The sequence below is a fragment of the Hetaerina americana genome, unplaced genomic scaffold (assembly GCF_022747635.1).
Source record: "Hetaerina americana unplaced genomic scaffold, ioHetAmer1.1.p SCAF_12, whole genome shotgun sequence".
In the NCBI taxonomy this organism is placed as follows: domain Eukaryota; kingdom Metazoa; phylum Arthropoda; class Insecta; order Odonata; family Calopterygidae; genus Hetaerina; species Hetaerina americana.
Genome location: NW_027286292.1, coordinates 27376454 through 27393846, shown reverse-complemented (window position 1 = coordinate 27393846; position 17393 = coordinate 27376454). Strand labels below are relative to the sequence as shown.

The window sequence follows — 17393 nt, the reverse complement described above, 5'->3', positions numbered from 1 at the left end:
TAATGTTAAGGACACAAGTCCTTGGCAAAGTCATCCCATACCTGAAAAACAGAATAAAAATGGATCCAGTTTATGGATAAACTACTGCTAATGGAGATAGCATATGCAATACATCCAAACTAAAATAATAAATTTGATTTAACTGTCATTGCATGCCAACAGTTTTTTGAACTGATAAAGATTTCAAGTGCATGCTTTTATTAAAGGACATCAAGCAGTGACCACTTTCCTGGCCACCACTATAAATAATTCATATGATGTAAGATTCAGTCTTCCCATAAGATTGACCTCTTTAAAACTTTATTATTTTCACGTTTTAACAAATGGACTGCACTCATTTCATTAAACAGTTACGAAGGGCACATTGCCCATACATCTAAGCATATTGTGTGTTTGAGGGATTCAGCTGATGTAGCAATTACTTGTCAGTTCTTAACAATACATGCTTTATTAAATAAAACACTATACTATAACCTTTTGCACTTTGATTAATACTAAATAATAAGATTCAAGATTTTCATTCCAGAAACAAATTTTTGCGACTTAGGGAAAAGGAACATTACTTATTTCAAATGTAGTCAAGATTAAAATTTTTCCTGCTCTAAAACGCACTAAATAAGCTTAAATACGCACTATATTTTTTTCCAAGTTTCTCCTTCATTTATTGTAAGCAGTCATAAATTAAAAGGAAACTTGCAGCAAACAAATTAGAGAAACACGTGAAATTTAACGAAAATTTCTTTGTACTAACTAAATTCTGAAAAGGTTTTGAAACACAACACATTAACTTACAAAGTTATGAGCCCTTAAACAGTCAATTATACTAGTTAGCACCATCTCTTCCATTACTCCTGTCCACATCACAATGGTCTTGGCCATCTTTTCCTAGAAGGCCAGAAGAACTAGGCCCATCCCCACTTACACCCACAGAATTCTGAGCACTCGTGGACTCAGGGCCAAAGCCTGCTGGTGGAGTTGGCAATGAAGATGAGCTGGGAAGTTGTTCCGTTGTTGGTTCCTGGTTGGCCATCTGCACTTCATTGTCACCCATTCCACCAGGTGTCCTGCCATTGGTGCTAGACCCTTCTTGCTGAGTATCAATTTGGCTCTGTAGTTGATCTGCCAAATGCTGGCCCCTGTATAAAAATGAAGAATTTTGCTACAAAACAGTGAGCTGCTGAAAATAATTTGGGCTTTCATTAGTCTGAAATTTAGAAAGAACAGTATTCACTGGCCTTGCATTAGCTATCATTTGTAAAAAACCTAGTGTAGTAGAGGCTCTCTCAAGCATAATTTTAATCACGGAGCAATTCAACTTTTCTTGTACATGACATACTCATTACATTAGATTTGCAAACTATATTGGAACATCATACAATGAACAATTTGTTCCCTTATCTTTCTCACCAAGTCAACTCTTGTTTAGTGAAAAAATATTTCTGAAATAAATTAATGTAAAATATGATAGTGAATTCCATGCTGAATAAAATAAATTAAGTACAAGGTTTATGCAAAGAAAATTATGCGAGGTTTGCTATTTATATTTTGAGCCTTGACAACACTAATTGCTTTAGGCACCATCTGACGTTTCCACTTGAAAGTTTGACCCCATTAATGCTAACCTCCTTCAGAACATTTTGCCCTTTGATCATAACTTGTGTTGTTTACAGTGACTCAAAAATATTGTCCCAGCAAAAAATGGAATTAACTCGTGAACACCTACGGGCAATGATTTTTTACAAATTTCGACATGGATTATTAAGACCTGAGTGCATCGATCAACTTGCTCCCACTTTTGTTGTCAAAGCCCCATCCTTTGCCACTGTGAAACGCTGGTATAATGATATCCATCAAGGCCTACTTAGCTCAGCGATGAAAGTGGTGAAGGTCGTCCAAAATCAGTTGCTGCCCCAGAAAACATTGATGCTGTGCAAGAACTAGTAAAGGAAGATTGCCATGTGACTTATCATGAGGTTGAGGCATCCTTGGGGATCAGTATGATGAGCATCAATGAGATATTGCATGAACATTTAGCTGAGGAAAATATTGTTTGCATTGGATCCCTCTGGATTTGACTAAATCTCAAAAAGATGCTTGGGTCAATTGGTGGAAATAAATGCTTAAGAAATACAATCGCGGTGCATCAAAAGCTGAGTATAACATCTCCACAGGTGATAAATCTTGGATCTATGCGTATGAGCCCGAAACAAAACAGCAATCCACTATATGGGTCTTCCAAGGCAAGCCAAATACAACTGAAGTGATTCATGCACAAAATCGAAGCAAATGATCACCTGTTTCTTCTGAATAACTGGACATGTGGCAACCATTCCATTAGAGAAACGTAGAACTGTGAATTCTGAATGATACACAAGAATTTGTTTGCCACAAGTGCTTGGTGAAAGAGGGAAAAAGAATCAGCAACGAAGGATCATTCTTCATCATGACAATGCAAGCTCTGGCAGATCGGCTGAAACAACTACCTATTTGACTGGCCAAAATGTCGAATTGATGGGTCATCCTCCGTACAGCCCTGATTTAGCACCAAATTACTTCTTTTTATTTTTCAAGAAAAACTTTCTATAATGCTTCGGAGAAGTCTGGGGAAGGTTTCGCCAACCCGGCAAATAAACCCCATTCGAGGAAACGCTCAGGTGCTGATCTCAGAGGAATTTAGCAAAGTTAGTGAGCAAGCAATGCGTTGGATGGTAGAGGAGGACCTATAATACAAGTCTTATGCAATAAAGGTGTGGCACATGCTGTCTAAGGCTGCCAGAACAAAGCGGATTGCTCGCTGCAACCTGCTATTGGGTTCTCTAAAAAATGAAGCAGTGGGGCGAATCAGACTCTTTTCTGATGAAATAATTTACACCATTGATGCAAAGATCAATCTGAGAAATGATCGCTGGCTCACAGGATGTCCTGATCGTCGCTTGAAAGAAATTTCCGGCTAGTGTTCAATTCCTAGGTGTTGTGTCCAGTGAGGTGATATTATGCCACCACATTTCTTTGAAAAGGGAAAAACTATCATCATAGAAGTCTATCTGCAAATTTTGAAGTATGTGGTGAAACCGAGGATGGTAACTGTGGCCTCAGGGAGACAATGTCTCTCAACAGGATGGTGCACCAGCTCGTACAAGTCATTCAGTCGAAAACTGGCACTCAGATTACGATGATATGTTCTGGTCAAAGGAGTTCTGGCCCCTGAATAGCCTGGACTTGAACCCACTCAACTATTATATTTGCAGTGCAGTCGAAAGAGTCACCAATAAGACAAGGCACCCTAATGTCGTATCTATACGAACCGCTATTGTAGCAGCATTCGCAAATATGGACAGCGCTGTTTAAAAGAGTGCATGCATTCGGTTCAGGACAAGATTGGAGGCGGTCATTGCAGCTGAAGGGGGTTACATTGAGTAATGCTACCCTTGACAGATATCAATACTAGTATGTATAAGGATTTTCATTTTTATTCGTATTTTTTAAAATAAATTTGCTTTTAAACAGAAGGTTCATTTGTCCAGATATAAGTGCCATACCCCGTACATGGTTCATGCTTGTATCTTCTTCCAGAATCTTTCTTATCAGGAGTAAAAAACTGTTGCGACAGGTAACCCTCAGAATCTACAAGAATATTGAAGTCACAGATTATGTTCTCAGTTAGCTTTGAGTCAGAGCTTGCTGCATCACCATTCCTAACAATGCTGTGGATTCTGTTTCTTCTTTAGAACTTCTTAAACTATACATGTCTCCATATAAATACTTCTGTGATCATTAATGATCCTGGCATTTCCTAACAATGTCAGCAAAAATCACTTTCGCTTTCCCACAAATGATAATCTTGTTTAGACTTGCATTGCAATTGCATTTTGTTTATCAACATGAAAAGCAATTCTTAACATCACTGAGAATAGTTAACTACTCAGATATTCTTTTCACACCTTTAGAGGATTCTATCTAAATTCTACCCTTGATTTTGTCCTTGTCAACGATGACAGTGCAAATCACTGAAGTAGATCAATTGTATGAGCATGCTAGATCCGTTATGCTCACACCTTATTCTTGATTTTCAATTATTTCGCTTTAGAGTACTTTTCTACAGCTACTTTTATTCTCTTATGGCTTCCTTCTCGCAGCTTTTTTTTCAGAAATATTATTAAAACTATGCACAAAATGTAACTAATAAAATTTGCACACAAAAAATGAATAATATCCATTTATTTTCAAATGATAATTTACATGTTTTCAAGGGAAGATATGCTATTTATGCTTTCACTTCATGAAGGTTAACCACTATAAAGATGATCATGACATTTTATCAAGAAATGCTTGATGCTCTATTTTGCTCTGCCATTTATTGATATTTTTGGTCTTTGAAATATTTATAAATCGGATGAAACATTAGTGACATAATGTGTATACAAAAGGCAACAAAATATCAACCGCTAATAAATATTATCGAAACATTTGATGCCCAATTGGTTTACAAGGCTTGTATATTCAAACATTAGTAAATCATGTCAGAACACTGTCTTAAATTTAAGTGTCATTTGGCAAATTTATCTAGTAGCTGAGAAAATAGCAATGAGTCATAATATTGGCAATTAACAATAATAGTGACCGCTAATGCCAAGGGCAGTCATTCACTACTTATTATGATTATCGGAAAGCAAACCAACACATGTTTAGAAAACATGACTGGCATTAGAATGAATTTATCTTTACAATGTCAAAGAATTCGGGGCAAAGGAAAAGATTTGTTTCTCCATTTCTGCAAGTCCTGAATAATATTTAACAGGAGCCACATAGCAATTGAATTTTCAATTTCAATAACTGAAGAATAAGTCTTTGCGAAGTCTCACTCTTAACTTGTTTCTTAGAAGTCCCATTAATATTCAAATTATGTACATCAAAACAACTTTTCAGGAGATTACATTGATTAATAAATAAAAAGATACTTTCTTCATTACTATAATGCCCAGAATAATAAACAACAATCTCAGCAATGACTGGAATTTCTAACAAGGAATGCAACCTCACAGTTCTACATTACATTGAAAATGATAAATAATATCAAACTGAAACAATCAAAAAATTTATAATGACTGGAAGAACCACTTATACTGCCACTGTCTATTATTTTGTATGAGATTAATCCATTTCTCGCAGGGGAGAAGCACATGCAATCTCAAAGCAGAAAGAAAGAGAAAGCAACATTTAGTTGATTAGTGGATTTTAAGGTATTGGAAGTAGTAGATAAATAGGCAAAATTCTTAAATATATTACAAAGAAGATATGAAAAGACAGGGTTTATGTACAACATACCCACAAACTGTCTTTGACTGCATACATTCATGTGGCAGATGGAGGGTGAGATGAATAGTGTTACAGGGGGGTGGTGAGACAGAGACGTCCTCTACCACCAATGCTTTTCAATATATATTCAAGGATGTGGTGACGGAGACATGGAAAGAGCTGGAGGTAGGAATGACAGTCACTGGGAAAGTCATAAAATCATTTATATCTATGGACAACCAAGCTTTAATGAACAAGTCAACCAATGGTTAAGATCATTACTATGTACACTAGAAAATCAGGGAGATGGGCACAAGAAGACAACCAATGAACAGAAAACAATGGTTAAGGAACAGGGAGGCTATATCAAAAAATAAAATTACAGGGCATATACAAGATCAGGGTGAACAGTTTAGCTTTCTTGAAGGTGTTCTGGAAAAATTGGCTCAAGTATCGGGGACATATTGAGAATAACTGTGTTAAGCATAGATGCTTTCATAAAGAGGACGGAGCTGATGAAAGTGCCATTCAATAAAAATGTTAGGAAAAGAATAGTACAAATTTTGAATTCATTGTTTTGCATAGCATGGTAACTTAGTTGTTGCAGCCTAATGATAGGTGCAGGTTGAAAGGATTTTGAGCTATTTGTGGAGCAAGACGGAAAAATTAAAATGGACAGAAAAAAAAATAATAACTACTGGGAATGGTGGGGGAGGATGGTGCTCAGGGAAATTGAAAGGAAGCAAGATACCTCGATGTGATGTGTTCTGAGTGCTGATGGGATGTTGAAGGGGATAGTGTTAGGTATGAAAAGAATGGGGATGATAAAAATAAGCCATGCTGTACATATTGGAGGCATGCAGGCAGAAAATATGTGAAATAGATGTCCGACTCATGATAGCACAGGGTGTTTGGTTTTCTTATTAGATAAGGCTTAGACATGTATTTCTAGTTGGCAGGTGTGATTCCCAAATCTATATTAAATTAAAAACCAGCTATGATTTTCATTTATGCTGCCAGCATTCACAAATTTTAATATCCACATATTTACTTACGCATTGATAAGGTCCTCAACCTGAACAACAGGTAAGGGTGACTGACCGGATAATATTCTGGTAACTCTGTGAGGAAGACAGAAAGATTCAATTATACATTACTTTAAATGCACCTGATACGTTTGTGGCCATCAAATAACTATTTTTTGGACACTGCAATGTACTTAAATAATAATACAATGGTAAGACATGTTAAATTACAGTTCAGGCAAGTTTCCTCTCTGCAAACATCTTTGTCATGTCTACTTACACCATTTGCTATCATTTCTCTAGATGGTATTACTAGTAATTAATGGATCACCATATTTTTCAGATGAAATACAGGATAAATGGCCACCTGATAACAAAATTTTTCTTCCAGGGTCTTATAAAAGTATTGGAAATACCTACGACTAATCTCATTAGATGATTTCAGATGGCATTATGAAGACTTTGCACAAATCGAAAAAAATAGCAGCACAAGTGCACATCAAATTTGCATTCAGTTAGTATATATGTATATAATAATTATACTACTAATACTAATATAGTCCTATGAACACACACCAAGGTTCAGCCAAATCAGTCTATTATTCTAACCTTAGTTTGTTTGTATCAAACAACTTAAGTGATAGATGAAAGAGAATGCCATTCGTCAAAAATTTCATGAAAAAGCTCTCTGGAGACTAAATAGAAACTTCATAATTATTATGCTACTTAAGTACCTTTGATTATAACAGCAAACAGGTGTTTTCAAATTTATAAAGTGGCTATATGAGCACATGTGAAAATGAACTTCTAAATGCTTTGTGTAGGTCACTAATCTATAAATAATTGCTAAATCTCATTAAACAGTAATGGGTAATGTCAGAATGAAGGTATGGGAGATGACCAATGTATTAGCATTAGGTATATAGGAAAACATTATAATTAATGCCAACATTTGAAAATTAAATAGATCTGCAAGATGGGTGCCACAACTACTCACAGCTGACCAAAAACCAAAACATGTGACATGTTCCCAGTCTAATTTTCAGCTGTTTTATAAAAACCCTCTCAGTTTAAAGGGTCCCCCAATCACTGTGGACGAAACATGGCTACAACACTACACGTGTGAAACCAAGTAATAGTTCAAGCAATGGAATGCCACTGGACAATCTGCAGCAAAAGAGGATAAACCTTCCCAACATTTGGGAATATTTTGGCTCTGTTTTTGAGATTTGCAGGGGTTAAATTCATTGACTATTTGAACACACTTTGTCGCACAATTATAGGTACATCATCATTAGACCATGTTAAAATCAAGCAGCTAAGAAATATCTCATGATTGGTCCACCAAAGTTTTTTCAATCATGACAAAACAAATAATTCCTCTGCAGTGGTAGGAGTAAATTTGATATGGTTAACATTCCAAAATGTTCCTCATCCAACCAATAATCTAAATTAGTCCCCTAGGACTAAAACCAGTAGTCTGATTGAAGAAATTGCTGACAGTAAGGAGATTCATTCAGACAACAATATGACTGTGAAAACAAAAACCCATTTTGCAGGGCGAGAACAATTATATTAATTGGATAGGATCAACAAACTGGAGAATCTATGGACAATATTTACATGCCTAAAAAAGACTATTTTCAAAAATAAAATCAATTTGTCCAAAACTAAATAAACACTTTAATTTACACATGGACAATTCGAACCACCCTCAGTAAAAGCAAGATTTACTAAATGGGTGTAGACATACTGTGGCTATCCAGTAAAAATAATGTAAGAGAAAATATGATTGGTCAAATATTTCATTGCCTTTTCTACTAAAATAATAATTGAGAGTTGAATTTATTTACATAATAATCCAAGCATGAATTGCCATCTGATATCCCAGGAAAATGTACGCACCGCAGAAAATGTAACGGGATGAACAAGTTACATTAAAATTGCCTAGATGCAGTGGAAGTAATTGCAATCATTATGTTTTCCATTTCTTTAATACCATACTATGCATTGCTATAAATTAACAAGGAAAATGAATATCATCCAATAATAAATGGGTGCTGCAATACTGTGGCTCCATAGTAAAAATAATGGAAGACAAAAAATGAATGGTAAAATATTTCAAAACACCAAATAGTTATGCCACTTTTTTAATCAAGCCATACCTTAGTGCAAAGGATATCTCATTTTAACTCAAAAGGTAACCATCATATGATGAGTAACAATCAACTGGCAACAACTGCACATATTTAATCCCATTGAAAAAATAGTGTACATCTAAGAACGTTGCTGTAAATTTGTACCAACGAGGCAAATATGCAACATGTACACTTGTATCTAAATACTACTTAATAAGTTTGCAATAAATTATCTCTGATCAGCCAAGGAATATTATGGTAAAGGTAAACCCGTATCATTATAAGGTACACCTTACCCATAAAAATGTAAACCCATAAAACAGACTCCTTTAGACAAGCTTTCATGAAATATGGCAAAGTAGCACTGACACTTGACTCCCTTCACAATTGGGGAGCATTACAAGCGTTTCTAGCTTCCAGAAAGCCTGAGTGATCAGTCGCTGAATTGCCACAGGAAGGACTGGTCTAAAGGGAGGGGGAGATGAGGTGGAGTAGAAGAGTTGGCAGGAGGGGGTCAAGGGGTTGAGAGATTAAGTGATTTCAACAAGGGTAAAAAGCCTGTCATATACAGGTATAGGCTTAGGGAAGTAAGCCACTACATGCATGAAGAGCAAGATATATTCCCAACTGTTGGACTTGTTGGCTTTAATGGCTTCAGTAGGTGAAATCCATTCTCACTAAAATGGCGCCACGAGTATTATTTGAAATCACAAGCAATGATTTCAGTCAATTTAATGCCAACCCCATCAAATTCAATGGGTAGTCTTACATAAGAATGAGTGTGAATGTCAAAGAAATCACACCAGGGTGAGTAACTAGGCATGCTGTTATAACAAGATGAATTGCAACATTTACCCATTTTAAAAACATTTAAAATAAAACAGCAATATAGGTACATACACCTTGATTTTGGAATTCATTTTGAAAATGCTCATAATAGGTATTTTATTGATCACCTATAATTAAACCTACTCTGTAAATAGATTTTTAGATGGTTCACTGAATATTCATCAACAGAAGCAAGAGTAGCAGATGAAAAAGACTGAAGTGCTAATTTTTAAGTACATACAAACATTCAAGTATCACTACGCACTTAAAAATTGCATTTGATACTGACCTGTTTTAAGCGGGTGAAGGGCCATTGGAACCATGAGGGGATAGATAATCTTCCCTACATTTCATAACATAAAATTATAATAGAATTCATCCCAAGGAGAAGAAATTGACTGCCACATTTGGGTAGTGCATGAAATATTTAAACACTTTAGCATCAGGCTTAAATTAATACGTACGCATTTTGCATTCCCTGGTCTTCTAACATTTGTGAAGCCATCTGAATGAATAAAGGGTTCTTCATTATCGCTGACACGTCAAAGCCAGGGAAAAGCTCTGAAAAAGGTCCTGTGTCACTTGTCCCCTGGTCCTGGAGTTTTTGGTAACAGCTTCTATAGCTCTCATTCTCAGGTTCCAGGTCAAGAGCCTTGGAGTAACATTCCCTTGCTTTTATTCTATTCCCAACTGCCTGATATGCATAGCTAAAAATATAAGAGAAACATAGGTGAAAGACCTTGGGGTGATTAATACATAAAAACATATGGAAGGTAAAATTTATAAAGATAGGAAAAAGAGTAAGAAATATTATTTTATATTCCTAATTCATTTAGGGTACCTCACTCAATTTTCCCTGTAAATACACAGCATAAATTAAAATATAATTACAGAGAAGATCTTTAGTTCATTTATTCATAACTTTTACTAGTTGAGAACTTTTAAAGTGCATGAGAAACAAAAAAATACCCTTTCAGTAATAGCCCCTAATTGAGAATTTCATGATGATAAGTGCCAAAACTCTAAGCTTTGCTAGAAATCACATATATATATATATATATATATATATATATATATATATATATATATATATATATATATATATATATATATATATATAATATAAATATATATATATATATATATATATATATATATATATATATATATAATATAAATATATATATATATATATATATATATATATAATATAAATATATATATATATATATATATATTTATATATAAACAATATGTTTCACCAACACCAAGAAATAACCAACTGATACATTCCATAATGCCATGCACTATTTAAGTGTAGAAAATATAACTACCCCAAACGGCTATGAGCTTTACTGTAGCTTGGGTCCAGTCTGATTGCTTCATGGCAATCATTTATGGCCCCCAAAAAGTTCTGAGTCTGGATATGAGCCGCCGCACGATTGCAGAAATATACTGTATTTTTTGGGTCCAACCCTATAGCCCTGAAAGAGGAAATAAAACATTGTATAAAAATAGTAATACCATAACATCATCTTAAACAGTATTTTATAGACAAGAAATGCTCTTTTACTCACAGTCGACATGCTAGAATGACAAATAATAATATAAAATACTATTTTTATACACTGAAAGGCTGAGGAATAAGTTATAGGGAATTAAAATAAAGAGAAGAAATATTATATAGGTGAACCCCCAAAGGATATATACACAGAAGTCTCTGATGAATGTGATTGATTTCACATTCTGCACAATTAAAAAACCAATATCTCATTTTCAATTTTCATGTTGATATGTTTAATCACCAGTAAAAAGTCTAATTTGAGAATTAATTTTAGCCAGGAGTAGATCATTTGTGTAGATCAAAAACAAAAGCAGTCCCACGAAACTACCCTCCTTACATTTGAATGTATATCTTCTAATTAGACCTTTTGAGTTCAAACCTTCATAAAGTTTTTGACCCAATTGATTACTCTTACATCTTTCAGTTACTGTATTTGCCCCAACTTGATAGAAAGGTGATAATGGTCAATTTTGTCGAAAGCTTACGACATGTTGACTATTCTTGGATCCATTTCTGTTCCCGCATCTATGGAATAGGACATATCTTGGCAGAAACTTAAAGAGTTGACTTTCACATGAGTGCCCTTAGCTGTTGGTGACTAAATAGCTAATTCTTGCGCTACCACAAATCCTAGAGGTAATGAGGTATTATCTTTTCAATAGGCTTGCAGGTAACTGAAGTCTAGCTTACCAGTATATAATTTTCAACTAGTGGCTTATCCCCTCCCTTGAAAATTGGGGTTACATATGCCTGCATTGAAACATTTGGCAGCTTGTTGCTTTTGCTAACATTGAATAAAAGATTTATGTAAATTGAAACTGCACTACCACCCTATTTGAGCTCCTCAATTCAAATGCTGTCTTCCCTTACTGATTTGATAATCCTCATCTTCCTACTTTTCCTATAAACATTCGAGTTCGCTGTTTCAATATTTTTGCCTCACCTTGACAAATGCAAGAATGCAGTGCTCAATCTAAAGAATCCATTTGGTTTTTTGCCTTTTTAAATACACTTGTATACCAATGTTTAAATGCATCAAGGCTATTCTTTCTCTTCTACGGTTAAATCTCCATCCTCTTTTTTTAAACAGCTATTTTCCCTATCCTCTTTCTTTCTCCACTAGATTTTAGAAAATTTATGTCTTTTATCTTTCAAGATTATGATGTTAGGAAGTTTCTTTAGCTTATTTTTCATTATTTAATTTATGAACTATTATTTTGTATTTTTCAAGAAAATCAAAGCTCTCATTCCACGTTTTGTTAACTACTCTTACCGTTATCCAATAGATCTGATGTGCCCATTGTAGAATGCTGGGCCGGTAATTCCCCTAAGAATTCACACATCAGGAGCCAGGTCTTGTGCTTTAGTGTGGAGGTTTGAACTACTTTTCATTATGCATTGGTTCCATCACCTTCAGAATATTTCTGCCCAACACAGAATTGACCTTCGAAGTTTATTTCTATCTTAAATATACAATTATTTCTTGGCCATTAATGCAAAAAAGCTATTAATTGCCCCTTAATAAACTTAAATACCTCGTGTAATGTTCAATAGCCTCCAGATATCTAGACTCCTGCATCAGTTTATTGCCTGCCAGCTTCAGGCGTTCAGCCTCTTCCTTTTGTTCGGGTGTAACTTGTCTGCCATCCTGTTAGTATTAAAGCATTAATTAATATCAACTTTGGAGCTAGGTATTATAATCAGAGAAAACTTACTTCAATGGGTGGTATTGTGACTCATGGATACATGTTAGAGTTAGATAGTTATCAGATAACTAACTGGCTCTAAACTACAAAAACCATTTTATGATTAATTGCTAATTGTCGAATACAAAACCGTGGGATATCACAATTGTAGCTAAAGGTTGTCAGCAGTCTAAAATTTGTATTTCATTACATCTTACACCACTGAATTTCGTGTTCACTTTTGGTGATTTTTTAAAAATATTTGAAGACTATAAAGGATCAATAAATGGCAAAGCGAGCAAAAGCATCAATCTTTTCTCCACAAGATGCGATGATTACCTTTAAAGTTGTTAAAAATCATGAAGTCATAACACAAATAACATACCATTTCTCTTCAGAGATTTGCTACGAGACATGTAAAATATGACTTGCGAAGTACTATCGAGGTAGGCACTTCACTAATTTAAATACATAACATCTTAACCCTAGGATAATGTAAATCTGCTGTACATTTCATCTGTAAAATGTAGGTATTTCATTCTGATAACTATAATCATGTATTCTACTTTGATGCTGAATACATACATACTTACACACCTTAACATAAAACCAATAAATTTGAAAAGCCCCATGTCAAAATAATTATTGCAAAGTAAATTCAAAATGAACGTACCTACGGTCGTACAAAAACGGAAAAGGAAATAGCCGAGACTGTAAACTTGATTGGCACAAGGTTTATTTAAATGAGTGGAGGTAAAAACAAAGTAACAAGTAAGACCAATATAGAGAACAAACACTAGGTCACTAGGGTGTGTTTGGGAAACAGTGACTTACGTGTATCTCAATCACACACAAACAATGCAAAATTAATGAATTAGGAGACAAACTTACAGCTACTCCATCACTAGGGTAGTCGTAGTTTTTTTGGGAGGTGACTGACAGCTTAAGTCATTTGTGCCATTAGGAATAGACAGTAAAGGATGAAGGGTGCAGAGAAACCGGGCGTCAGCATTAGCCTACTCCTCAGCTAGTTTGAAATCTGAGATTTCAACGGCAACATAATACATTAGCCATAACATTCTTTCATTCTGCTTTGTTAGAGACATTCATTTAGCTCATCACTGTTATTCAATAACTTAAATTAATAGTAGTAGTAGTTTTGAGGGGAGGCGACCGACAGCTGAGGCCATTTGCACCATAGGGGATGGACAGGAAAGGATGAAGGGTGGAGAGAAACCTGGCGCCGGCATTAGCCTACTCTTTACAAAAGGCACCAGTTTAACATCCCATCTGACTGACGGCGTACTCACTTACAGTGCCCTCCACCAAGTACCTCAAGTAGGGATCAATATACCACTGAAAAATATTCAACACCACTGGGATTTGAACCTGGGCCCTCTGGGTGGGAAGCCAGTACGATAGCCACCTCACCATCTCAATCCCCGCTTAATAAATAAAGAATATTTTGACTAGGCTGTAATATTTACCCTCACAAAATTATAAAATAACAGTAAGAATTTCATTATACCATACTTTACTTCCTTATACAGATCACTCCTGTGGCTTGAATCTATTTCACATCAGTCATTAGAGGCTTCTCTCTAAAACTATATAAGAGAGCATTTAACAGGAGCTTACGTCCTAACAGAGAGTCATAGAATACTGGTCTTTAAATCAATTGTTTTCAAGACTCTCCATTCTTGGGATGTCACAGTGTAGGTTGTTTTTCTGACAATAGTTTTGACCGTGTTTCAACGAGCGTCTTACGGTGGCAACCTACGCGGTGACATCCAGAGAATGGAGTCTTTCATCTGAACGCTGCAAAAATCTACGATCTAATATCAATTGTTTTCAGTTACATACTTAAATTTTGAGAATTAGATACTGTGATGGGTTTTATTTTAACATTACATTAGCGGCTATATACCTCCACATCTCCGTTTCATAGTGGAAAATATAAGAAAAACTGCCTTCACTTCCAATATATTCCGTTATTTACATAATCTACCACTAAAAAAATTCAAAATGTTATAAAATGAAACTTCATTTAATTAATCTTATGTTTATTAAAAATATGAGAATGAAAATTAAAATATAATTTACATCGACATCCAAAACAGGAAATGGAAAAAGTTACCCATTATTTTACATATTTCTCCTTCTGAATAAGCTATTAACAATCAATTTCAAACATTTAGAAAGTTTCGCTTTTGGTACTTCTCTGATAGAAATCCATTGGCCAGACACCAGAAGGGAAGTTCAACTAAACATTTTATTAAGAGCTTAACCAAAGACAATATTTGCTCCTCGTCTGTTTAACTCATCTTGTGATAGGAGCAACCAGATAATCCTCATTTCACCTATCTAAAAAAGTGTCACCTTGCAAAACAATTCAAATTATTCATGTTTAGCATAACATATTAAATATGTAACGAGTGACTGCGAGCATATCCTTAAGGCTTTCAATATAATTTTGGGCCATGATGGGCTAGGAAAGACCTTGAGGCATACATAAATAAAGGTGGTTTTATATTTAACTATCTTAGTTTGAACAAGCACATTTTGGTCCAAACACTAAACAGAACCAAGACCTCCTAATACTCTAAAATATAGTCTAACCTGCAGAGGTGGGTTTTTCTCCACCTAGGGCTAGGGAGTTTGTAAACGTCTTTGTTATTTTCAAGTTTAAAAACACGATGTCATGGTCAAAAATGTGTTTCAGATAAATGCATAATGATAAAGGGTCAACTTTCAAAGAAACCACGTTGTTTAATCGTCAGTCAAACAATTACCTTGTTCACCTCAATTCCATAAATCATTACATCTACCAGCTCAGATTCTTTTTCGCAATTCATTATTAGACAAGTGAATAACTTTCAAGCCATTCGTGATTTTTTCAAGAAATCATGCATTCTACAAAACACATTTGGCTACCAGAAAAAACGGACTCTTATATTTAAAAGTTACATATATCCGCTAACCTCGGCAGAATATGATGCAGCATGGTATAGATCTTCCAGGGCCATGGTACAGGCTCCTAAATTATCTGGGGAAATGGAGTAGGCATTTTCTAGGCACTGAACAGCTACCTCGACGGCTTCCGCGGCATCCGGACTCAGACGATTTTCTTCTAACTCCTTTCGTAGGTACTTAACTATTATTATCACGAGGTCTTTCATTGTTCTGAAAGTAAATGGCAGTGTAATTGATTATGTGACCACACAAAACGCGAAAATTTGGATTTTTCAGTTAAATTACTTAAATTGTTAACAAAGCTTGACGGCAAACATTGAAACGAACTAAAGGAACGCCTCGATTGCAGGCACGAAACGATGAGAATAAAACCAATTTTAGCAACCATATTATATTAATGCCGAGAAGGATTAATTTTCCACAGTAAACGACATTTATGTAACTCCATTAAATAATACACTACCAACAAACTCGACTACACAACTGATAATTCAGCCATTTGTGAAGGACGTTAACTTTCTTATAATTTAACTAGCATCATCAAAAACTTTCAGCTACAATACAACACACCTCTGGCCAATGACCCATTAGAAAAATATATTTTCACGGATGGTTCCCGTAATACACATAAATATTAACTATATAATATTATACCTATTCCCACAAACAATTCGTTTTTATGTTATCTAAATTAACCACCCGTCTTTTTTTCCACATCGACAATTCTCTTTTAATAATGCGCCATCTCTCAGGATTAGGATGAAAATGAGTACCGAAATGCCAATTGGATTTCAACTAGCCCGCCACGTTTAAATAAATTGCTCAAACCTGTGTGGAGTTTTAACTACATAGATAAACGTATTTGTATTATATTCCTCACTTAATGTGCGGTTACTACATTTTTACAAACACAGTGAAATCTGTTTTCTCAAACCAACGCTTAAGAGGTGATCCCGTCTAACAGTACAGAGCTCATTTCTCTCTCTGTCACCAAAACTCCAATGAAACAGCACTCCAGGATTTGATTAATATGCACCGCTAACGTTTTTTTCTGTTTTTAAAATCACATTAACCCATTTTAGAAGATCATCTTTGTTATCTGGCGTAGAAATGTGATCAAAAACTAACTTGGCTTTGATTCTTTTAGCACAAGCGGGATTATGGACAGCTTATTTATTTTGTAAAATTTTACTAAAAAAACTAGAATAGGAAAAGTGTAGGTCTGAGTAATAACCGATTGGATCTTAATATAATGAGCTAAAAAATAACTCGTAATTTGTTTATGTACTTTTTGGCTAACATTTTGATATTAACTAGACCCATGAATTTGCCACATTAAAAACTATTTAGGTAAAAGTCGATCCTCGTAACTTTATATTGATAATTATCGAATATAGAGCTGCGAGGCAAAATCAGAGAAAATGGAAATTCAATATATTTTAAATTCAACAGAAAATGTCTAATTTATTGTGAGAAGTATAGGAAGTTCCTAAACATAGGATACATGGATTTATAGACTTCGAAAAATCGATAATATTTTATACTTTTCAAAATAAACAGGAGGATTAAAATGAAAGTAAATTCGGAATATCATGAAATTAGAGTTATTTTTTTTTAGTTTTTAACTTAAATTATATCAAACTGATTAAAAAATATCTTTATTACCTGTGCAATGTCAACTTCCACAAATCTGGAAAATAAACACAAGATCTTATGACTATGTGTTTAATATGTATTCTATTTATTTTTCTAGACAAAATAAAATCGATCAATTCAAATAAGTATGGAGTTATCAATAGAGCTCAATAGAGTAACCGACTCTTACGGAAATAAATCTTTGGGATGAGGTTAGGCCTAATGAAGACTATTGGTCACTGCCGCTCTC

At 34.7% G+C, this 17393-nt stretch overlaps 1 protein-coding gene across 2 annotated transcripts; it reads right to left on the bottom strand.

Annotated features, from left to right (window-relative positions):
• Nucleotides 1–260: 260 nt before the first annotated feature.
• Nucleotides 261–16245, bottom strand: LOC139685739 (small glutamine-rich tetratricopeptide repeat-containing protein alpha-like). Of its 2 annotated transcripts, none has more exons than XM_071582796.1 (7): nucleotides 16079–16245; nucleotides 15517–15718; nucleotides 12386–12498; nucleotides 10621–10770; nucleotides 9751–9993; nucleotides 6351–6416; nucleotides 261–1136 (listed from the first exon to the last, which is right to left on the bottom strand). In XM_071582796.1, exons 2-7 carry the CDS (start codon nucleotides 15712–15714, stop codon nucleotides 824–826), a joined length of 1083 nt encoding a protein of 360 aa, XP_071438897.1. In that variant the 5' UTR covers nucleotides 15715–15718; nucleotides 16079–16245; the 3' UTR covers nucleotides 261–823. The 2 variants fall into 2 exon arrangements, with proteins under 2 accessions (XP_071438897.1, XP_071438898.1); XM_071582797.1 differs by having other exon boundaries at nucleotides 16208–16243.
• Nucleotides 16246–17393: the final 1148 nt, after the last annotated feature.